The 24,770-nt window shown below is 48.6% G+C and overlaps 1 protein-coding gene across 2 annotated transcripts in view; it reads right to left on the bottom strand.

Moving 5' to 3' along the window:
* Positions 1-24,770, bottom strand: part of TNS1 (tensin 1) — a 219,446-nt gene that overhangs the window by 173,259 nt on the left and 21,417 nt on the right. For both annotated transcript variants that reach the window (XM_064286690.1, XM_064286692.1), the window contains exon 3: positions 19,204-19,241. In XM_064286690.1, the coding sequence (XP_064142760.1) occupies positions 19,204-19,241 (38 nt within the window). The remainder of the gene's footprint in view (positions 1-19,203; positions 19,242-24,770) is intronic.

Below are 24,770 nucleotides of genomic sequence, written 5' to 3'. Positions count from 1 at the left end.
AATGTGGGCCAGCGGCTGGGAGGGTGGGTGGGGGTAAGGGGAGATGCCTCGCCGCTGAGGTCAGGCCCTGTTTGGAGCAGGCCCCTGTGTTTATCATCTTCACGTGTGGAGGGAGAGGGGGAGGAAGGTGGAAGGGGGAGGGGGACAGGGGAGTGCCCCTACTGCACAGCCCCTCGCCCACCCCTGTGCAGGGGGCCTGGGGGACCCCACCAGTACCTCCGCTAACTCATCTAGTGTGCAGGGGAGGAGGACGGGGGAGTGCCAGCTTCACCCGTCACCAAGGTGCGCCCATTCCCCACCCCAGCCAAAAACGGGACACGCACCCCACAATGTGCACCATTTCCAAAGCCTTTCACAACCACCCAGCAAGCTAGCTATTATTTTCATTATCCCCATTTTACAGATTAGGAAACTGAGGCTGAGAGTGGTCAGCTAATACTAGTTCCATCTCCTGGTTCTCATCACTACCCCAGAGGCTGGGCTCCCAGGAGTGGGTCCAGGAGCGACACGGCAGCAGATGTCATGAGGCGCTTGAGGGGCCAGAGCTAGCCAGCACCGTTTCCCCCCCCCCCGTCAATGCAGGGCAGGGTGGGGCCCCATGATTCCGCTTCCAGGTCCCCAACTGTTCACCCCATCATCCTTCCTCACCCCACCCCCACAGACCCACCACCAGCACAGGAAGGCTCCCCCTTCCTCTGGCCAAATGCAGCTGCTGCTATTCTTGAGATTCCAGTTAAGGCGGTCCCAGCTGGTCCTTCAGTCCCCGGATCCCCTTTTTCTGGCTCCTCACCACCAGAGGCACCTCCTCAGAATTGACCCAGCTCCCTCTAGCTGCAGTTTCAATCTGTTGCCTCCTAGGTTATCCTCCATGAAAACCAAGAATACTATGTTTATCCTTTGTGGTTTTGTCTGATACCCAGTCCCTCACTGAAGCTCTAGCCACCCTGGGCCTCAGTTCCCCTTATGGAAAGGAGGACAATTTACACACGGGGGCTGGGAGGAATGCCAAGCCCCTATCAGTAACGGAGGCCTTTGTGGATATATTTAGGGTTTTCCGCTTGCATGAAGGCTCCTTTCTCCCTAGCTTCCCACATCTCCTTCCCAAATTCTGGGAAAGCCAGACCTTTCCCCCTCTTTCCCTCCTCCCCCAGCAGCATAAAGAAGTTCAGGGAATTCTGCCCAGTTAGGTAGGCTTACACAGCGGCTTTTTGGCCCATTTGCTAGTTCAAATTGCAGAAGCTCTCCCTATAAATACCACCTCAGGGTATTTCACACACGCATGCGTGCGTGCACACACACACACACACATACACACACGTCCTGTAGCCACAATTCCTGCCTGGGCTCTGTGGTTAACCTACTTTGGTCTCCTTGATTACCCTCTTCCAAACTGATCAGATCGGAGACAGGAAATGTGGCTGATGACACCACCCTAGCCTCTCTCAGAAGACAAGGGTGTCCCAGGTGTGTCTCCAAAAGAAACAAAAACCTGAGGTTGGGGTGTCCCTTCCATGTCTTGGACAGTCCCTGAAGCCAAGTCCCGTGAAGGGGGCGTTCCCACTCTGGCTTCAAAGGCAGACATTTAAAGTCCTTTCTCTGATCCTCACCCACCCACCCAAGACCTATGATTCTCCCACTTCACAGATGAAAGGAAGGAATTGCCCAAGCTCTCATGAGGACAAGAGTCAAAGGTCAAATCTGCAAACTAAAGACGGCTGGACCAGGATTACATACTTATATCCCAAATCAGCCCGATAGGACCCCGTATTCTCCATCCACCCTCCCCCTAGCCCCTTGGGATAACTGTAGTGGGTTGACATAGAAAGCTAACTGGTGTTCATGCTTCCTATAGAATAACTGTTAGTAAGTAGATAAAGGAGTCAGAAACCTTGGGTCCACATGACATCATGCCATTTGTCAAAACCCACAGGCCTGTACAACACAGAGGGAACCCAAATGTGAACTATGGACTTTGGTTAATAATAATGTATCGATATTGATTCATCAATTGTAACGAACGTACCACAGGAATACAAGATGTTAACAACAAGAGAGGCTGCGTCCAAGGGAGAGGGAACATATGGGAACTCTCCGTACTTTCTGCATCATTTTTCTGTAAACCTGAAACTGTTGAAAAAAAGAGTCTATTTAAATAAATAAATAAAATCAGCCTAGGGGAAGAAGGGTGGAAAAAACCCTGTACCCCAAGGAGCTACCAATGGCCATAGCCAGGTCAAATCAATCTAAGAAAAATAATGACAGCATTGGATTGTAACCTATAAAATCAAATAAATATTCAGGTATCCATCTGACATCAATAAATGATTGAATAAATAAACAAATGAGGGATAAGCGACAGTTCTTTAGAGTAGAATTCCAATTAATCAATGTAGAGGAATGATGGAAAGAGAAACTTACCATTTGGCAAAATTATTTCTACAGTAATAATGGTTGCAGGCAACAAACATCATGAAAGCTAAAATTAGTGGGTGTCTTCATCATCTAGTGCTGCTATAACAGAAATACCACAACTGGATGGCTTGAACAAAGAGAAGTTTATTCTCTCACGGTCCAGTAGGCTAGAAGTCCGAATCCAGGGTGCCAGCTACAGGGGAAGGCCCTCTCTCCCCGAAGGCTCCAGAGGAAGGTCCCTGCCATCAGTCCTCCCCTAGTCTGGGAGCATCTCAGTGCAGGAACTCCAGGTTCAAAGGACGCGCTGCTCCTGGCGCTGCCCCCCTGGTGGCATGAGGTCCCCTGTCCCTCGGCTCACCTCTCTCTCCCACATCCCAAAGAAAATGGGTTAAGACAGTATCTAATCTTGTATATCTCATCGATATAGCTGCCACCAATCCATCTCATTTTGTCATAGCGATAGGATTTATAACACATAGGGAAATCACATAAAATGGTGGATAATCACAGAATACTGGGACTCATGGCCCAGCTAAGTTAACAGGTATTTGGGGCGGGGGGACACAATTCAATCCACGAGAGTGGGTGAAAGTATGATGAGAAATAGGATATATGCATACTCTCAAAATGTCTCCCCACATGATACTTACTAATTAAAAGGGAGGTGATGGTGGTGAATAGCAGCTTTATAGTAAAAAAAGATAATAAACTGGCAGCTGGCACCACCTTAACCAAGTGGCCCAAGTTATATCAACAGTAATAAGACAGGTTGCTCTCATGTGCCATCTACTTTATCCTTGCACCGAGAAAGGTACAACATCACTTCAGAGGTATCCTTGCCAAAAATGTATAAACTCAATGCGATCGTGAGAAAACATCCAACAAATTCAAATTGAGGGACATTCTACAAAAAACTGACCAGTACTCATCAAAAGTGCCAGCCAGAAATGACAATGACAGACTGAGCAACTGTCACAGATTGGAGGAAAGTAAGGAGATGACGGAGACATGAAGGAGTCCGGGTGGTGCAGTAGTTAAGTGCTCGGCTGCTAACCAAAGGTCACTGGTTCAAACCCACCAGCCGCTTCAAGGAAGAAAAATGTGGCAGCCTGCTTCAGAAAGAGTACAGCCTTGGAAACCCTATGGGGCAGTTGTATATAGGGTCACTGTGAGTCAGAATCCACTCGACGGCAGTGGGGTAATGACAACGAGGTGCAATGTGGGATCCTGAATTGGCTCTTGGATCAGAAAAAGGGCAGTAGCAGGGAAACTAGCCAAATTCTATTAAGATCTGTAGAGTAGTTAATGGTATCAGACCGATGTTAATTTCCTGGTTTCAGTAACTGAGCAACAGTTATGTAAGATGCTAACACTGAGAGAAGCTGGGTGAAGGGTATATGCAAACACTGCTATTTTTGAAAGTTTTCTGTAAGTCTAAAATCATTTCAAAATAAAAAGTTAAAAAATAAAACAATGTGGGCCCTCAAGAAGACACAGATTAGCAGGTCAGAATGAGAGCCAGTGGACCCTTAGAGAATTAGGTCCTTGGGAGAGAAGAGATCATCAACCTGGGAAGGGACAGCAGAGAAACCTGGGGCTCCCAGACAGCTCAGGGAACAGGCCAGGGATGCTCAGGCTACAACGGCTGAGGGAAGGAGAATGCAGACTGCCCAGAGAGCACAGCAAAGAGACCTGGCCTAGGCATAAGGTGACACAGGTGGAAAACCCAGGTATTCTAGCTTCTGTCATCAAAGGAAGATCCGCTGCCTGACTTGGAGAGACTCAGACTCGGCATCTAACAATAACGCAGCCACAATGCAACCATCATGACCACAGGTGTCACAAATCGCTGGCTACCGTGCATAGAAGCTGAAAAGCATTCCACACCTGAGCTAATGAATTCTCACCACGGCCCTGCAGAAAGGTCTCATGAGCTCAGTTCATGAATGAGGAAAATGAGAATCAGGGAAGTTCAGAAAATGGTCCAAAGTGGCTTAGCTGGAAGCAGGGGAGACAGGAAATAAGTCCATCTCTGACTCGCAAACTCCCAAATCTTAGAACAAGAGACCTTGACTGCCCTGGTTCAACCTCCCTCCCCACACAAGACCTTCGCCCAGGGCTCACCACCTCCCAAGACAGCCGAGCCCAGTGTGGACTGTTCTAATCACCATCCCTGGAGGTGCACACAGGCTAAGTAAAGCAGAGGATGAAGACCAGTCCACGCACACTTCCTCCCCCCAACCCAATGCAGCTTCTGTCCTCAGACACCATGCACAGGGAGCAGTGATAGTAACTGCTGGTACTTACTAAGGGTTTGGGGGTAGTGGTGCTTCAGTGGTAGAATTGTCATCTTCCATGTAGGAGACCCAAGTTCGATTCCTGGCCAATGAACCTCATTCACAGCCACCGCCTGTCTGTCAGTGGAGACTTTCGTGTTGCTATGACAGTGAACAGGTTTCAGCACAGCTTCCAGACCAAGATGGACTAGGAACAAAGGTCTAGCAATCTACTTCCGAAAATCAGCCAACGAAAACCCTAGGGATCACAACTGTCCAATTTACAACTGATCATGGGAATGGCACAGGACTGGGCAGTGTTTCCTTCCATTGTACATGGGGTTGCCATAAGTCGGCGGCCCACCTGACAGCAGCTAACGACAGCAATTAAGCATTTACCACATGCCAGGTACTGTCCTAGGTACTTCATATGCATTAACTCACATAACTTTCACAATCATGTTTGAGGCAGGGACTATGTTTAAAGACTTTTGCAGATCAGGAACCCAAGTCACAAACAGGCTAAGCAACATGTCCAGTTACAGAGACATGGAGTATGGAGAAGAAAATCACAGACCTGGGGTCTGATTTCCCATGTCTCCACACCCCCATGTTATACTCTTTCGTCAAGGCTCCCCCCAAATATGGGTTCAGTTCCTGGGTTGTAGTTCCCTAACCTACTGGCTGGGTGAGTTCATTGCTCACCCCTTCTGAGCCTGGTTCCTCCTCTGTTCCCAAGGGATTATATTAATGCCTTAAGTGCTGTTGGGAGGATTGGATTAAATAAAATCCTATATGTGCAAGCATATAGGATTTTGGTAAGCCGTGCAGCGGTGAGTGGCAGAGTTTAAGTTAGCGTAATTTTCCGTGCAGGAGAAGGCACGAGAGCTTTTCTGGTGCTCCTCCAATCACCTATGATCCACAAGTGACCTTCCTCCCTTGCTTCCTTGAACAGAACCCACCTTGAACCCAGACACCTGTGGACACCCGCACTTGGGTCCCCTGGCCCTGCGCCGGAGGAAGCAGGCTGGGGGTTAATCTGTGACTGGCTCTGTGCTCCACTGCGCCCCAGGACACACACACACACACACACACACCCCTCTCCTCCTAATGCCCGCCCCCACGAACATCCCTCTTCCCCTACCTGCTGGCTGTAGGGAATAGAGAGCCAAGTCATTCATCAGCCAGGGGCCAGAACCCCGAGAAAGAGAGAGCACAGGCCTCCTAGGTCCTCAGCAGGGCAGAGCCGGAGGAAGAACTGCTGGGAAGGGGGACCTGCCAGGGAGGAGGGCTCAGGGCCAGTGGGAACTGTAGGCAGAGGAATCCACAGGATAGGGATGGGGGGCCGGGGGGCGCAGGGAGGGAAGGTAAGGGAGGGAGCCATGGTCATTCTTGGGGAACAGTCCCGGCCTGCTGGCTGGTAGATTTCTGGGGCATCTAGCTGTTTGTTACCCTAAGGTCTCAGAATAATAAGAGTTATTGAGCAAGAACCTCTCGGGTACCAGGATTTTCCCCAGATTTTCTCTCATCCTCACATCTAATCTAATCCCTGCAAGGTCAGCATGCTATCAGTATCACCATTTTTACACAGAAAAGGACAATGCAGGTTTTAGAGGTAAGTGACTTGCCTGATAAACACAGTTCGTGTAAGGGTCAGCGTCAAGAGACATCTAAGCCCAAGGCCAGAGGGGCTGGAGCTCCACCAGACCACGTCTCATGACATCCAGGATCTAGAAATGGTTTTAGAGCAGTGGCTTGGGAGGGTTATGACTGAGTCTTGGCCTCCAGGTAAAGGCAAGAGGCCCCTGAAGGAGACAACGCCGGTTCTCAGGCAGCCTCTCAGGGCTGGTGGCAGCCGCTTCTCTCAGCTAAAGGTAGGTGGCCCAGGAGGCAGGGGTCTGCAACTCTACCTGTCAGGCCCACCGTGCCCCAGGAGGGAAAAGCCCACCAATAACACCTCCCTGCCCCTGTTAAGTCTGCTCCAGCAGGTACTACAGACCCTCAAGTTGGGAGCGAGAAGGAGCCCAGGAGCCTGGAGTGGACCAGGGATTCAGAGGAGCCAGCCCTCCCTCCCCACCCTGTAGACAGGGCTCCTAGCCTGGGCTGGCCCCCGCCTCCTTCCCCACACACTCGCAGACCCCAGCCCTCTCCAGATCCCTCAGGCTCTTTGTGGGAATCCCGTGGCCTTTGTTCCCTCCAGCACATCTCACCACATTTCTTGTCTCAACAGGACTCCAGGATCTTCCTCTCTTTTCTCCCTCTCTGGCTCGATTCTCCATCTCTCATTTGCCCGTCTCTCCCTTCTCTGGGTTCCCACCCTCCCCCTTTCAAACTCCTATGAGTCTCTCAAATGCAGCAACCCTCCATGCGATGTTTACACAGCCCGAGAGTCAGAAATGCTGAAAAATATGAGACCTTTTGGGAACCACATTCCAGGGAAATGAGAAGCCAGTCCCAGCCCAGCGTCACCTTCTCCCCCAGTTTTGCCCCTCCCTGCTAATGGGGGAGCAGGGGCGTGCATGCGTGCGTGTACATGTGTGTGAGAGCGCGCATGCACTTGTGTGCACACAGATTGCATATGACACATTCCAAGCCCACTTACTAACACCCTGAAGGTCCTGTACTCTGTTACCTCAGAGAGAACTTTACGAAGACTGGTGGGGGGTGGGAGTCTTACAGCTTCTTGCAAGTTTTTTTAATAAAGTACAAAGGAAATGGCTTCCTACTCAAGACCACCTCATTCTTGACCTCCACTGCAGGGAAAGAAGTCAAGCTAAAACGGAAGTGGCTTCCCTGGGGCCTGGCCCAGTCGGGTTGAGGAGGAGCTTCCGGGGTAAATGCAGGTTACTCAAGGTGCAGTCTGGCGACTCCAGCACCAGAATTGCTGGGATGTTAGATAATAACACAGATCCCAGGGCCCAACCCCAGACCCACTGAAACAAAGTTGAGTGAGGGTGGCAGAAATATGCTTAACAGTCTCCCCAGGTGACGCTAACGCCCACTGACATGGGATGCAATGGAATGGTGACTATGGCTCTTACTCTTAGCAACAATGACATCAGAAATAGGCCTCAGCCATGGAGAGCTGAGGCTGAGAATAGAGAAGAAAAAGTCCCCTCCCGTAGCAAAAAGCCATCAATCAGGCTTTGGAGCCAGCTCTCAGACCTGAGCTGGGACCCCAGTTCCATTGTTTGCTAGCTGCATGACTGGGTTAAAGCACTTCAGCTCAATTTTCTCATTTGTCATGTGGCTTTACGTGTGGCGCTTCAAGGGTTAAGTGAGATGAGTGTTAAGTAGCCTCCAGGCAGACGACTCAATAAACTGTAGCTTTAAACTAAGTTATTACACTGAAGGATCCTGTAAGAGAAAATTAGAAAGTTGGTTCTTTTAAAAGATCAACAAAATTGACAAATCTTTAGCTAGATCAACCAAGAGAAAAAGAAAATATTCAAATTACTAGAATCTGTAATGAAACAGGAGACATTATTCTTGCTAACCTTACAGAAATAGAAAAGATTATAAAGGAATATTATGGATAACTGCATGGCAATAAATCAGATAACTTTGACGAAACTGACAAATTCCCAAAAAGACACAAACTGCCAAAAATCACTCAAGAAGAAACAGAAAATCTGAATAGACTTATAACAAGTAAAGAGATTGAATTAGTAATCAAAAAACTACCCACAAAGAAAAGCTCAAGCCCAGATGAATTCTACCAAACATTTAAAGAAGAATTAATATCAGATCTTGACAAACTCTTCCAAAAAACAGAAGAGGAGGAAACACTCCCCAGCTCATCCTATGAGACCAGTGTTACCCTAATGACAAAACCAGACAAAAACATCACAAAAAAGGAAAATTTCAGACCAATATCTCTTATGAATAGAAGGGCAAAAATTCTCAGCAAAATACTAGCAAACTAAATCCAACAGCATATAAAATGAATTACACACCATGACCCAGTGGATTTGTCCCAGGAATGCAAGGTTGGTTTAACATCTGAAAATCAATTAATATAAAACACCATATCAACAGAATAAAAAAACTACAGGATCGTCTCAACAGACAGAGGAAAAGCATTTCACAACGTCCGACATCCTTTCCTGACAAAAAACACTAAAAAAAACTAGGAATAGAAAGGAACTTCCTCAACCTCATAAAGGGCACCTATGAAAAACCCACAGCTAGCAACATACTTAAAAGTGAAATACTGATGCTTTCCCCCAAGATCAAGAACAAGACAAGGATGTCTTTGCTCGCCACTTCTGTTTATCATTATACTGAAGATTCCAGCCAGAGCAATAAGGCAAGAAAAGAAATAAAAAGGTATCAGATTGGAAAGAAAGTAAAACTAACTTATTCGCAGATGACATGATCTTCTCTTTGGGAAATCCTAAAGAATCTACTTTAAAAACTATTAGAACTAATAAATGAGTTCAGCAAGGTTGCAGGATACCAGATGAATATATAAAAATCAATTATATTTCTATACACTAACAATGAACAATCAAAAATAAAATTAAGAAAGCAATTCCATTTTTAATAGCAACAAAAAGAATAAAGTACATAAGAATAAATTTAACAAAAAAAAGTACATAAGAATAAAATTAACAAAATTTATACTCTGAAAACTATAAAACATTGATAAAAGAAATTTAAGAGAGTCTAAATAAATGGAAAGATATTCCATGTTCATGGGTCAGAAGGTTCAGTATTGTTAAGAGGACAATACTATCCAAATCTACCAATATATTCAATGTCATTCCTATCAGGTCCCAGGTAGCTTCTCTGTAAAAACTGACAAGATACTCCCCAAACTGATCTACAGATTCAGTGCAATCCCTGCCAATCATCCCACCACCTCTGGTTTCAGGTAACCACGGGTCTGCTTTTTGTCATTAAAGTTTTGTCTTTTCTAGAATTTCATACAAATGGAATCATCAGTATGTACTCATTTGCGTCTCACTTCTTTCACTCGGAGGATGCTCTGGTGGCGCAGTGGTTAAGCACTGCGCTGCTAACTACGTGGTAAACAGTTCAAACCCACCAGCTGCTCCACAGAAGAGAAATGTGGCAGTCTGCTTCCGAAAAGATTACAGCCTTGGAAACCCTGTGGGGCAGATCTACTCTGTCCTATAGGGTTGCGGTAAGTCAGAATTGATTTGATGGCAAAGGCTTTCTTTGACTCAGTGTAATTTTTTTGAGATTCATCCACATTGTTGTGCATAATAATAGTTCATTTCTTGTAAGTGCAAAGTAGTAATCCACTGTATTATTATACCACAATGTGCTTATCCATTCACCTGTTGCTGGATATTTGGCTTGTTTCCAGTTTGGGGTTACTATGAATAAAGCTGCTATGAATATTTGTGTACTAATCTTCTTCTGGACATATTTTCATTTCTCTTGGGTACATACCTTGGAGTGACTGCTGGCAGGTGTATGTTTGACTTTATAATTATAAACAGCCAAACCGCTTTCCTCAGTGGTTGTACTATTTTATACTCCCACCACCGGTTGCCACTTCTAAAAATGCCAATGTCCAGGTCATACCCCAAACCAATTAAATCAGAATCTCTGGGGGTTTGGACACAGGCATCAGTATTTTTAAAGCACCCAGGGGATTCCAATGTACAGCCAAGGTCATGACCCACTGCCATAGATCTCAGGTGTCCTGAGGCAGGCAAACAAGCAAAAGATACCCTATGTCCACCTGCACACTCCTTGGTAGGGTCCCTAGGTGGCGCAAATGATTTGTGCTCAATTATTAACGTAAAGGTTGATAATATAAACCCACCAAGCAGCATCACAGAAGAAAGGCCTGGCAATCCGCTTCTGTAAAGATTACAGCCAAGAAAACCCCCATGGAGCAGTTCTACTCTGTAACACATGGGGTCACCATGAGTCGGAATCAACTCAAAAGCAACAGGTTTGGTTTTTTGAATTGTTGATAACGGGGAGAGCGAGAAGGGAAAATGCATGCAAGAATCCATCCTGACACCACCACCCTCAGCAAGCTTTGTTAATCCCTGAGATTCTCCCAACTTCTATGAGGACAAGACAGGAGGAAAAAAAATAATACATACTATAAACTAATTTTAAGCATGGCATTTTATGTGGGTTGTCCCAGCACTTGCAAAACCCGACAAGATAGGTGCTATTATAATCTCCATTACAGGTGAGGAACCGGCGCTTAGAGAGGTTAAATAACTTATCTGAGGTCACACAGCCAGATATTGATGCAGCCAGAATTTAAACTCTGCCATTTGTCTCTGAAGCCAAAAAGCTTAAATACTCCATTAAAACCAAAAACAAAACAAAACCAGCAGCCATCGAGTCAATTCTGACTCATAGCAACACTATAGGATAGGGTGGAACTGCCTCATAGTGTTTCCAAGGGGCAGCTGGTAGATTCAAACTGCCGACCTTTTGGTTAGCAGCCATAGCTCTTAACCATGCATCAGCAGGGCACCAAAATACTCCACTAGGCTCAGAGAAATCAGTGGGTCCTGGAGCCATGACCTTCCCCACCCAGCTATTCCTCGCAGCAGGCAAATTCGATAAGCATCCAATACAACGGGGAGGGACAGCTGCAGGTGTGTTTATGAAAGATGGAGCAGGAAAGGTGATGTGTGATGTGACTGAAAGGTGGGGGTCATTTATGAGATTTCCCTCCTTTTCAAGCTTAAAGGATGGGAATTAAGTCCCTTGGCTACAGAGGAGGAGATCAAGTCATCGCTGCAGCCCCCTCCCTCCACCAGAGCTGGCTCTGGGGACAGAAAGGTCCACCCTCGCTGACCCCTGCCAGGGAAGAAGGTGAGAGAGCTAAAGAAGGAAACCAGTAGGTGAGAGGGAGCTGCTGAGAGGCCGCTGCCTGACTCTAGCAGCTTCCCAGTCCTTTGCTTTAACTCTTGTCTGGCCCGCAACGGACAACAAGCATTTTGCTAGGAGGAGCTGCTGCTGTCCCCTGGGACTGCTGTTTCAAAACAAGGGGAAAATCAGTAGTGAGCAAAGCATTTCTCAAAAATGAATCCAGGACATAACAGGGGCAGGGTTTGGGGACCACGGTTTCAGGGGACATCTAAGTCAATTGGCATTATAAAATCTATTAAGAAAACATTCTGCATCCCACTTTAGAGAGTGGCATCTGGGGTCTTAAAAGGTAGGTTGGCTATGAGTCGGAATCGACTCGACGGCAGTGAGTTTGGTTTGGTTTTGCTTTTAAGCAGCCATCTAAGATGCATCAGTCGGTCTCAACCCACCTAGACCAAAGGAGAATGAAGAACACCAGAGACACAAGGTAATTATGAGCCCAAGAGACAGAAAGGACCACATAAACCAGAGACTACATCAGCCTGAGACCAGAAGAACTAGATGGTGCCCAGCTACAACCGATGACTGCCCTGACAGGGAACACAACAGAGAGCCCCTGAGGAAGTAGGAGACCAGTGGGATGCAGACCCCAAATTCCCGTAAAAAGACTAGACTTAATGGTCTGACTGAGGCTAGAAGGACCCCGGAGGTCATGGTCTCCAGACCTTCTGTTAGCGGAAGACAGGAACCATTCCCAAAGCCAACTCTTCAGAGACAGATTGGACTGGACTATGGGATAGACAATGATACTGGTGAAGAGTGAGCTTCATGGATCAAGTAGACACATGAGACTATGTGGGCAGCTCCTGTCTGGAGGGGAGATGAGAGGGCAGAGGGTGCCAGAAGCTGGCCTGATGGATTCCGAAATGGAGAGTAGAGGGAAGTAGAGGGCTGTCTCATTAGAGGGAGAACAATTAGGAGTATATGGCAAGGTGTATATAAATTTTTGTACGAGAGACTTGATTTGTAAACTTTCACTTAAAGCACAATAAAAGTTACTTAAAAAATGAGTCTGGGGATTAGTGGAAACTGGGTGCAGGGTCTATAGGAACTCTCTGTACTATCTTTGCAACCTTTCTGTCAATCCAAAACTTGTCTAAAATTAAAAGTTTATTTAAAACACTAAATAAATACAATGTATCTGGAGGCTGCTGTTGTTGTTTGTTGCCTTCCAGTTGATTCTGACTCATGGTGACCCCACATGCGCAGCAGGGTTTTTCAAGGCTGTGGCCTTTCAAAAGCAGATTGCTAGACCTGTCTTTTAGGTGCCTCTGGGTGGGTTTGAACTGCCAACCTTTCGGCTAGCAGACAAGCAGTTAACCGTTTGTGCTACCCAGGGAATCTAGATGTTACAGAAGAGAAAAGCAAAACAGAAGAAAATCTGCTGTTTCTATACACGGTGCTTGTGCTAAAAGTGGAAGACAAATCCGGGGCCATTCATTTTAAATCCTTTACAGGAAAGAAACAATCGGGGACAGAGAAGGCTCCCTTGAGACACAAGGGTGGGGACTAAGGGAGGCTTAGAATTTACTTCTTTCAAGAGATTTAGGAGAGCTGGTGAGAGGGGTTCCCTTGAATTATAGTGAGTCTCTGATACCTAAGTCAATCTGTTCAATTTGTCTGTTTCTCGTTTGCTCTCCTTCTCTCTTCCCTTCATACCTGCTCCCCATCCATTTATCCCAGGTCAGTGCCAGATTCATGTGGAAGGCCCCTCTGCCAAGGTGCCCTTAGCCAAGCTGGTTGTCTTCTCTGGGCCTCAATTTTTGAATCTGCAAAATGAGGCTACCATGAGACCTGCCCACCTCACAGAGCTGCAAAGAGGAGTGAAAATGTTTTGTGTGTTACCAAATTCTGTGCAAACACAGGGGACTCAATGTTCACAGCAGGTCTGTTCATAAGAGCTAAACTGGAAATAACCCAAATGGCAATCGACAGTGGAACAGATAAATAAGCTGTGGTTTATTCATATAATGGAATACAACATAGCAATGAAGAAGAATGAGCCCCTGCAACCCACAAGAACATAGATGAGCTTCCCAGACATGATATTGAGTGAAATAAGCCAGAGGCAAAAATGAACATACTGTATGATTCAATTTATACGAAGTTCAAGAACACGCAAAACTAATCTCTGATTATACAAGTAAGAATAGCAATTACCTTATTGCTATGGATACTGACTTGGAGGAGACCATAAGGGCTGCTCTGGGGCACTAGAAATGTTCTAGAAATTTATCTCGTTCAAATATATGTAGACATTTATAGAGTTGTACATTTCAGTTTTGTACACTAGATGGTATATGAGTTATACCCTAATTAGAAAAATATAAATGACTAGAATTCTTATTTGGAGTGTTCTATGTCAGAAGGTGGGAACGCTTTTTGGGGGGAATAAAAAAGTGGCTTTGCTGCTACTTCTTTCCTGTTCATCTGCCCCCTTGGCCTCTCCCTAAATAGAAAAGGCTTGTTTCCCAACATTCCTTTATCCTATCCCTTTATTTCTTTGTTGGCATCCCTACTGTGTGCCAGGCACTATTCTAGAAGCTGGGGATGCAAAAAGAACCACGTTAGACGCCTACGTGTTATAATGGCCTAACCACTCTAAGGCACTCCTCTAGCTCATTTCATTCATAACTGTTTGCCTCTTTATCATCCATCTCCCCTATTAAGAATGTGAGCTCCATGAGGACAAAGGCCTTACCTGTCTCATTCACCTAAACATGTACGAACATCTACTATGAACCAGGCATTGAGTCCCTCCCCTAACAGCAACTGAGCATTTTCTCTCAAGCAGCTTCAAGTGGCAGAGAACAGGGCACAGACTGCCTGGGCACCTTGTCAGTCTTCATCTTTTGTTCCAAGAAAGGAGAAAGGTACCTACTGTATGCTGATGTGCACTGAATCCTCTACAACCCAGCTCACACAGCTGGAAGGCAGCAGGGTAGAGTTCAACCCCAGGTATACATGATTCCTATGCCCCTGCAGCCTCCCAGGAGCCTGGCCAGACTACCCCTCTCTCTGGGGCTCTGTGGTAAACAACCTCCAAGATGGAGCCCATTGATTCTTACCTCCTGGTAGTCATGCCCTTATGTAACCCCCTCCCACACTGAATAGGCCTGACCAGGTAACCAATAGGATGTTGTACAAACAACAGTGTATGTCTTCCAAGGCTAGGTCATAAAAGAAATGGCAGCTTCTGCCTTGCTCTCTCTTGAATCACTCACTCTGGGGGAAGCCAGCCACCATCTTGTAAGGACATTTAAGTAGACCTATTGAGAGGTACATGACAAGAAACTGAGACCTCCTGCCAACAGTCAGCCCCTACTTGCTAGCCACATGAGTGAATCATCTTGGAAGAGGATTCTCCAGTCCTAATCAGGCCTTCAGATGACAGCAGCCCCTGTCAACATCTTGACGACAACCTCATGAGAGACCCTAAGCCTGAGCCAGCCAGCTAAGCTATTCTTAAATTCCTGACCCACAGAAACTGTGTGAAGTAACCAACGTTTATTGCTGCCTTACACTGCTAAATTCGGGGACAATTTGTTACACAGCAGTAGATAAAACAGGCCCTGTCAGACCTGTGGGCTCATGTCGGAAGAATCCCTCATGCCCACGGTTCTGAAAGGGGCTGTATTTATTACCTACCTACTGCTGTGTAACAAATTGTTTACAAATTTAGCAGTGTAAGTCTGGTGGGTGGCATGTTAAAGCATCCAGAACTGGTCATTTACTGGTGGGGTGACCAAAGTGGCCTGCATTTGAAAGGACAAGAGAATATCAACATCACTAAGAAATTCCCAGTGTGTGGAAAAAAAACTGTAAAATAAAAGACCAAGCAGAGCACAACTCCTGGCTCCATTGTCCCAAGAAATTTCTCACACGGTTCATCTATCTCAGTAAATGGAACTACGTGCACCCAATTGCTCAAGTCAAAAACCGGGGAGTAACTCAAATCGTCTCTCCCCCTCACACCCAACATCCAACCCATCAGCAAAGCTCTTGGGCTCTACCTCAGACTACGTCCCAGACCTGACCCCTTCTCACCACCTTCCCTGGGAGCTCCATGGACTAAGCCACCAACCTGTCTCCCTGGGCAACTTCAGTGGCCTCTTGGCCCATCTCTCTGCTCCTATTCTGTGCCTGCCCAAGGCCACGGTGGCCTTCCCAAAGTGGAAATCAGATCATCTCGCTCATGCTCAAAGCCCTCCAGGGGCCTCCCAAGCTCACTACTCTCCAGCCACATGGCCTTCTTCCCGTCACTCAAGCATGACAAGCCTGCCTCACCTCGGGGCCTTTGCACCTGCTCTTTCCATTCCTCAGTCACCATGTGACATCATTTGGGTCTCACCTCACACCACACTTTTCCCAAGAGATTCTCCTGGGCTATCCTAGCCAAATCACTCTAACCCACTGCTCTAGCCCATTTCCTTCATAGCTTGTTTGTGTAGTTACTGTCTGTCTTCTCTATTAGAATGTGAACTCCATGAGGACAAAGGCCTTATCTGTCTTGTTCACCTAGAACAGTGTCTGGCACATGCAAAGAGCTCAGTAAACATTTGTTGAATGAATCCTGCCTAGAGGCAGGGGGATGAACTAGATGACCTCCAAGTTGATCTGGGTTATAAAATCCAGAGTATAGAACTCTTCCCTGTATTCTGGGGCTCATACTGCCCATCCCAGCAGTAGAAAAAGGCAGGGCAGTTCTAAGGGCTGTGGTTTTGGGGGAGACTACCAGCTGGATGGAGCTCACACCATCAGTGGTCCCATTTCCTATGGAGGGACATCCTATAAAAATTCCCATCTGTCTGTCTGGACACTGCTCTGCCAGTCCACCCTCTCCCCTCTCGGTTGGCCTCCTTGGCTGAACGGAGCAGGAGAGCTGCAGCCTGGCGCATCCTGAGTCCCCAGTAAACTCCAGGTCATCTTTGGTATCCCTCGGTCTCCACCCAAGAGGCTGCTGCACAACAAGGGATCATCTCCTGTCACATCTCTCTGAGCTTCTCTGGGGCACCCATTCCCCCTACTCAGAACCTTCACTGGTTGTAAGTTCATCCCCTTATCCTCTGTTAAGTGTATCCTGCTGCTGCTGCCAAGAGATGGAAAACTAGAAGAGGAGGCAAAGGAAAGGATCGTTAAGTCTGCCAGGAGGCAATTAGGGCCAACAAGAAGGAAGCAGGAAGGCCAGGGGACAGAGTGGGTGAGGAGTTTCCCCGTGAGACCGTGGGGAAGTCACTAGCCTGAGGGTGCTACAGTTTCCTCATCTCTAAGTCTCCTCTGTTTTAGAGATGGTTTCTAAGCTCTCTTCTGCTTTTGACTTGTGTTTTATGCTCTGATGGAATTTGAAGAATAAAATCAGATAATGCATGTGAAGTGCTTTCTAGGGCCTAAAGCACTGTACAAGTGTTGTTATTAAGAGAAACAGGTTTAAGAAGGGGAGTAGGAAGTAGGTGGACTGGAGAGGAGCAAGAAAACTGGAAGGTTCTAGAGTTAAGGGTAGAAAGCTCTGCTCTGAATGAACCGAAGAGCCAGGAGGAAGATGAAGGAAGAAGCAGAAACCCACGCTCCATCCAGCAACAGAAAGGCCGCGGGATCCATAAAAGCAGAAAACAGTGGAAGGGGCAGAAACCTCGCTAAACAGGCTCCTCACACCTTGGCTAGGTGAGCATTTCAACCTGGAGTTTACAGATTGGGGCACACCCCCACCCAGGTTGTCCACATTGCTTAAGCAAGGTCACTCAGGAGGGGCAGGCTCCCTGGAAACCCTGCCTGCTCCATCAGTACCCTCTCCTCCAAGGTAACACTTGGCCCTTGGAGCTACCCATTGATAACAATCAATTATTTTTTTGAGTACCCACTATGTGCCAGCAGGCAGTGGTGGTTCACTGGTAGAATTCTTGCCTTCCATGTAGGAGGCCAAGTTCAATGCCCAGCCGATGCACCTCACATGCGGCCACCACCTGTCTGTCGGCAGAGATATGGTAGTCAGCTTCCGTAAAGATTACAATCTTGGAGACCCCATGGGACATTTATACTCTGTTTTATAGGGTCGCTGTGAGTCAGAATCAATGGCAATGGGTTTTTTCTTTTTTAATGATGCTGAACAGGTTTCAGTGGCACTTCCAGACTAAGATGGACCAGGAAGAAAGGCCTGGAGATCTACGTCAAAAGCAGCCCCATCTGCAACCAATCATGGAGATGGCACAGGAACTGGCAGCATTTCATTCCACTGTGCACGGGGTAGCCATGAGTCAGGGACCAACTTGACAGTAGATAACAACAACTATGTGCCAGGCACTGTGCTGAGCACTTTACACACATTATCCCATTTAATCCTCATACAACCTTATGAGGTAGGCTTATTATTCCCACATCCTTGAGCATCACAATGAAGACTCAGAGAGGTTACATGACTTGCCCACAGTTACTCAGCCAATAAGAAGCAGAGCTTGAGATGCACCAGACACTGGGCCTCAACTGCTTCCAGCTCCTTTTTGAAGCATCCTCCCTCCTCCTTCCTGAAAAACCAAGTGTAAACAGCAGAGGTGAGGGGTGACAGGCAGGGAGAGTACAAGCAATAATAGGGGAAAATACAGACTTTGGCTGCATAGGAAAGGTTGATGGTGAGTGCCATCTAGTTGATTCTGACTCATAGTGACCCTACAGGACAGAATAGAACTGTCCCCAAAGGGTTTCCAAGGTTGCCATTTTTACAGGAACATATCGCCAGGTCTTTTCTCCCATGGAGCCGCTGGTGAGTTCCAACTGCTGACTTTTTGGTTAGCGGCCAAGCACTTAACCACTGCACCACCAGGGCTCCTTACAGGAAAAGTAAGCTAGGGCATTTCCAACTCCAGAGAGAGCTGAGCCCATGTGATGGAGCAATTTCCTTCCCAAACTCATAATCCATCCTGGTGTCACGGATCCCGCCCCCAGCCCGTTGCTGCAGCAGACTTCAGCTGATCGTCACTCTTCGGGAGAGGATGCCGCAGCGGGCCAAGCGGCCTGGCAACCACGACCAGCAATCTCCGCTTGCCTCAGTCTCCCTTTCTCACTAAGACCATTCGGGAAACACTCATGGGGAAACTGAGGATCAAGTCGCGATCTGGTCAATAAAGAGGGGTGAGACGGTTCTCAGGAGACTCCAGGCCCAGCATGCTCAGAACCTCCTTCCTCCTCCCTCCCCTCCCCACCACGCTCCCCGCTTACCCTCTTCTCCCGCCCTGGGGTCCTGTGCCTGTGGCTCCAATCGGAGCTCTGCGTGCCCGCAGGGTAAATGAAACGCAACCCCCCTTCGTTGCTGCCCCCCTCCCACGCCCCCTTGATAAGGAGGGGAAATACTTTCGAAGGCCCCTCGCTGGGAGCTCAGGACCCTGCCGGCCACCTTCAGTAGCCGCCAAGACTGCGCGCAGCACCCCCTACTCGGATCCCCCCCGGCCCCCCCACCCCGCCCCCCGGTCCTCGCCTTCACCTTGACCTGCGCCCGCTCCCAGCCGGGGCGCTTTGCATAAACAAAGGGAGGAGGAGGGGACAACCCGGGCATCGCCCCCGCCCCGCCGGCGCCCCCCCTCCAGTCCAACGACCCCGAGCCAGCCGGTCCCCAAGCCCCCCGGCGGCCCGGCAGCTCACGGCCCCTTACCTTGGCCTGGCATTTCCGATGACAGGAGAAGCTGCAGACTGCGAGAGGGCGAGACACAGAAAGAAAGTTTGTAGCCGCGAGGTATGAAATGGAAACTCAGGCGAAATCTCCTCCCACCCCGCCCGCAACCCGCGCTCCGGAGGGAAGGAGGGACCGAGAGAGGGAGGGGGCGGAGGGGGCGACTCTGGGGCCTGGAGACTGGGGCAGGGGCGCCCGGAACTGCAGACCTGCGAGCTCGCGGGGCGCCGACCCCCCAGCGCCAGAGCCCCTCCAGGCGCGGGAAAGAGGGGCAGGAGGAGGGAAGGGAGCCAGCTCCCACGCTGGACCCCCGCCGGGGGTAGAGGTGGCCCCGACCCAGGCCCCATGCCAGCCAGGCCAACTGTAAAGGGGCCTTCCCTCCTAAACACACACACCAGGCAGGCAGACAACACATGGGACCCCAGAGAAACACAGAGACCCAACTCATGGCTCAGGACAGGGCACAGGCAGCGATCTATTCACTTGCTTACACGCACAGACTGTCATAACACTTACACCCAGACACATACACACACATACACACCACTTACACCCAGACACACAGCCACACACACACACACACACACACACACACACACACACGGAAGACCCTCAGGAGTCAAAACCTGACACAGATGTGTGGGCACAGACATGTGGACAGATCTCCCACAGACTCACAAACTTCATGTGCAAGAGCTGAAATACACACACACACACACACACACACACACACACACACACCAGCCTTGCTCCACCCTCCCACTACCAGAAGCTGGAATCAAATTTCCTATCAAGTTCGCTCCAACTGGAATGTCCCCAGCCCTGCCCACCCCACCCCACCCTCCTGTGCTTGGGTGGGAGGGGTGCTGCCCCTTAGTCCTGGGACTCCTGCTGAGTGGTTTGATAACCTCCTTTCCCCCAGGTGAGATGAGGTGAGTGGATTCAGGAGTTGGGTTTCTGTGCTGACTTGGGCCTTGTCAGCCGCTCAGGGCCTGCTGAGGCTGGTGGGTTAGGGGTACTGGTTAGAGAACTGGAGAGGGAGAGGCAAGGGAGCCGCTTGGACCCCAAATCCTCCACAGCCACAGCCCTGGGCGACAAGGCAGCCATCTCCTCCTCTTGGATCCACAGTACCCCAGCCACTTCTAGCTTTGAGCCAGCCTGCACCCCATTAGAAGATGGTGCCGCTGTTAAGTACTCAGTTGCTAACTGAAAGGTCAGCGGTTCAAGCCCACTAGCTGTTCTGCAGAAGAAAGATGTGGCAGTCTGCTTCTGTAAAGATGACAGCCTTGGAAATCCTATGGGGCTGTTCTACCCTGTCCTATAGGGTCGCTATGAGTCAGAATCAACTTGATGGCACCTGGTTTGCTTTTGGTTTGGTGTTCCTCAGCAGAATGCAGGAGGGGACGTTGAGGCACAGATTAAGGCCAGGAGTGGGCAAAAGAGTCTCCAGGGTTCCCCACACCAAGGCTTCTGGTTTGTCTGTGGCATAACAGAGTTGGGGTGGGAGAGAAACTGGGAAGCAAACTGGGTGGAGTTTGGGATGAGACCTTGGTCATGAACCCTCGTTCTTCAGAACTGAGTCCTGGCCCCAGCTCAGGCCCGTGACTCAGCTGGTACTGAGGAAGCCTTCCTTGACCACACTGGCCACCCATTCCCAATCGGAGACTTCTCCACCCCTGGCCTTGATGAGACATATTCACCCCAGCCATGCCAGGACATACCCATCACTCAACTCTAGCCCTACCCCATGCCTTCTTCTCTGGCCTTGGAGCATAGAATTGAGAAAGCCTCAGGAAGGGATCTTCCCCTTTCCTCAGCTGACCAAATCCTATGCCTTCAAGAATATATCCCAGCACTCCTCCTCTGGAGCCCTTCCTCACTGCTCCCTACCTTTGTAGGTATCTTGGTTCTTACAGTTGTGAGTGCCTTCAAGGGAGTGACTTGCCTGTGTGTGACTCTCTCTTTCACACACACACACCCTGCACAGCACTTCGTATACAACAGAAGCTTAATAAATTTTTGCCGAGTTGGACCTGACCAAAGATCTCCCTTGGAGTTTATGTGCACCCCCATTTAATCATCCTCACACCCACTCTCACCTCACTCTAAGCTATAACACACAACCACCCACACCAACATTCATATTCCACCAAAAAGACATCCCTGAGTGTCCACTCTGGGCCTCCCAACCCCAATCTGGACAACAGGATGACAATGAGAGTCAGGACTTGGTCTTGCTCCAGCACCGCACTTTTACACTTCTGACAGTTCCCAGAATGCATAAAACTCTCTCCTACCTCAGGGCCTTTGCACTTACCGTTCCAGCTGCCTGGAACATTCTCCTCACTCCAGCACTCCCATCTTCACCAAGCTGAATCCACTCAAAGCCATCTCCTCAAAGAGGCCTTCCCTGGCCACCCAGACTAGGGTACCAGTTGTCATTGAGTTGACCTCGACTCATGGCAACCCCACAAGTGTCAGAGTAAAACTATGCTCCATAGAGTTTTCAATGGCTGACTTTTCAGAAGTAGATTGCCAGGCCTTTCTTCCAAGGCACTGCTGGGTGGACTTGAACCTTCAACATTTCAGTTAGTGGCACAGCACATTAACCATTTGCGCTACCCAAGGACTCCCAGGCTAGAGTAAGTCCCCCCATTTTCACTCTCAGCACTCTATTTCCTTCATAGTACTGTTCTCAATCTGAAGTCATCTTGGGTAATTTCCTGCTGGTTTATGTATATAGTATATCTTCTGACACCAGACTCATGAGGGCAAGGGAACACACCTGTCTCATTCATGTCATATTCCTAGCCACTAAAATAGTGTCTGCTCCAGGCCCTGCCAGGTCATACAGCTTCTTTGTACAAATTAGAAAATGGGCCGCATCTGGGCTGACTAGCCCAGGGGACACACAGCTGGACTGTTGCACAGTGGCTCTGTGGGAAGGGTGAGAAGTTGCCCTTTCCCAAGGCAGACCCAGCCCTGGGCCTTGGTGCATGGCTTGGTGAGCCCAGTGTGAGCTGACTCCACTGTTCTCTTAGGCAGGCGGCCTTGGCAGTGAATGGCTTGCATGACCATACAGGGCAGCCCTGAATGTCACATAGTGAGCAGACACTCAAAGAACGTCCTTGAGAAGTCCACGAATGGTGAGACAGATCAGAAATAACTGGGCAATTGCAATACGGTGTACTGAGTGCTTCCCGAGCATGACCGAATGCAGGGAGCCAGTCCCTGGAACTCAGGAGGCTCTATGGTGGGGAGCAAAGAAAAATGAAAGAGCTCAGCAAACTCAACTCAAGTGGCAGGTTTCAAGCAAGGCAGGCATGGCCAAGCCCATGCCCATGGATGTTCACGTCTTCAGAAGCACCGTCCCAACCCCCCAGAGGCCTTCTCTGTCTGAGTTCCCTGAAGGTATGGCTGTCCCCTGTCACCTATCTTGGATTTTCTTCCATGGTGCAGTGTTTCCTCCTATTTAACTTCCATCCCTCCTGCTGTAATTTAAACTTTGGGCATGATTTTCTATTGGCTTCTCACTTCCCAATGGTACATTCAGGTGTGTTACAGAAAGAGAAACTGGTAGCCAGCCTCTAAGATACTCATGCCCTTGTGTAGTTCCCTCCCATGGTGAATAGGGCTGATTTGTGTGACCAATAGGATATTGTGGAAATGATGGCAAAGTCCTCAAAGACATTGTGGCTTCAGCCTTGGTCCCTTGGATCCCTTGCTCTGGGGGAAGCCAGTTACCATGTCATGAGGACACTCAAGCAGTCCTCTGAAGAGCCCACATGGCAAGGAACTGAGAGGCCTCCTGCCAATAGCCTTGTAAGGGAGCCATCTTGGAAGTGGATCTTCCAGCCCCAGTCAAGCCCTCAGATGACTGCAGCCCCTGCTGACATCTTGACTGGAACCTCATGACAGACTCCAAGCTAGAACCCAGCTAAGGCACTCGGGAATTCCTGACCCACAGAAACCGTGTAAGATAACCATTTTTTACTAAGTTTTCGAGTAATTTGTTTACACAGCAATAGAGAAATAATACAGAAACCAAAGCACAGGATGCCTCGGAAAGCAAGAGGCCAGTGGCTGATACTGGGAATCAAGACCAGGGACCCACCTCCTGGGCCCTTCCTTGCCCCCTGAGTTCCTGCACACTCTCTCATTAATTCCTTTTCTTTATTCTCTATTCTCCCTTTCTTTATTCTCCCAACCAGTTAGTCCTCAAATCCCAGAAAGTAGCTACAAAGAGGCTGTTGAATCCCAACATTCCTCCCCAGCCCCCCGCTACTGCCCCAGTTCATACCAATTACCCTCACTGGACCCCATCTCCCATCAGTCTTGTCCCCTTCAATCCACAAAGCCAAGGCCATTTTCGAGTCCGAACTGATCACATCACATCCCTGTTAGAACCTTCTGTCCAGCTCCTCAGCATATCTTATAAAGCCCTGCATGGCCTGGCCCTGCCTCCACCTCACCACTGCCTCAAAAGAGATCTGTTCCTGCCACACCAAACTCCTGGCCTCTCCCCACATGGACCTTTGAGTCTACAAGGAGCAGGTCTAGAATGGTGAACTCATATACATCCTTCAAGACCCAGTTCAAATGTCCCTCCTTGGATAATCAGGCACTCAAAGATGGTCCCTCCATCCTCTGTGGTCCCAGAGTCCTCAGCTCACATCCCTTAGAAAACTCTTATTACCTTGGAGGACTAAGCATTACTTTATGATTTGCTGTACCCCCACACCCTCCACTCCCAGCATCCAACTCTGGGCTTCATGAAGGCAGAAAAAGAGGTTCTGTTCAACTTTGCAGCTTTGATCCTGCCCCCACCCCTAGCACAGGGCCTGACCTACAAATGGGGTTCAATGAATGTGTAGTAAATTTCAACATGGAAATCCTGCCCAGCCTAAACCCCTGGGACTGGGGCTGACGTTCTGGGGCCAGTGAACAGACACAGGGAGGGTAGGTGAGCCCCACTAAAGGGCAGGGAAGGAACATGGCAATCAGCCAGGGATTCCTGAGGTTTTTCAGTACAGACACTGCTAGTGATAGAGCCTGGTAAGGAAGGAATAAAGGAGGTATAATTGGTGCATCCCCCAACCACATCATCCACTGGACCTGCTGTCCATCTGCCCATTCCTAACCTGGCTGCATGTAGACTAGGTCTCGGCTCAGACTCAGGTCACTTCCTCATCTGTAAAATGGGGGTAATTACAGCATCTACCTCATAGGGTGGTTGTGAGAATCAAATGAGTTCAGACATGTGCTTGGCACCGAGTATGTTCTGTATAAGGGTTAGCTGCTATCGGCATCATCTTCATCATCATCATCATCTTTGTCGTCATTGAACTGTTACTATGTGGAAGAGCCCCTGTCTCCTAGTCAGAAGACCCGGGTTCTAGTCTGACTGCTATCATATGGCTGTGTGACTGCAGCAAGTCACTCGCTCCCTATGCGTCTCAGGCTTCTACGCTAAAAATGAGGCAGTTAACTAGTAGCTCCCACAGGGAATTGGCCTGCACCCTCGTCTTCTTCATTAGATGCCTCAATGT

The sequence above is a fragment of the Loxodonta africana genome, chromosome 6 (assembly GCF_030014295.1).
Source record: "Loxodonta africana isolate mLoxAfr1 chromosome 6, mLoxAfr1.hap2, whole genome shotgun sequence".
Classification (NCBI taxonomy): domain Eukaryota; kingdom Metazoa; phylum Chordata; class Mammalia; order Proboscidea; family Elephantidae; genus Loxodonta; species Loxodonta africana.
The sequence above is the reverse complement of the archived record's forward strand: the minus strand, read 5'-3'. Positions and strand labels throughout refer to the sequence as shown.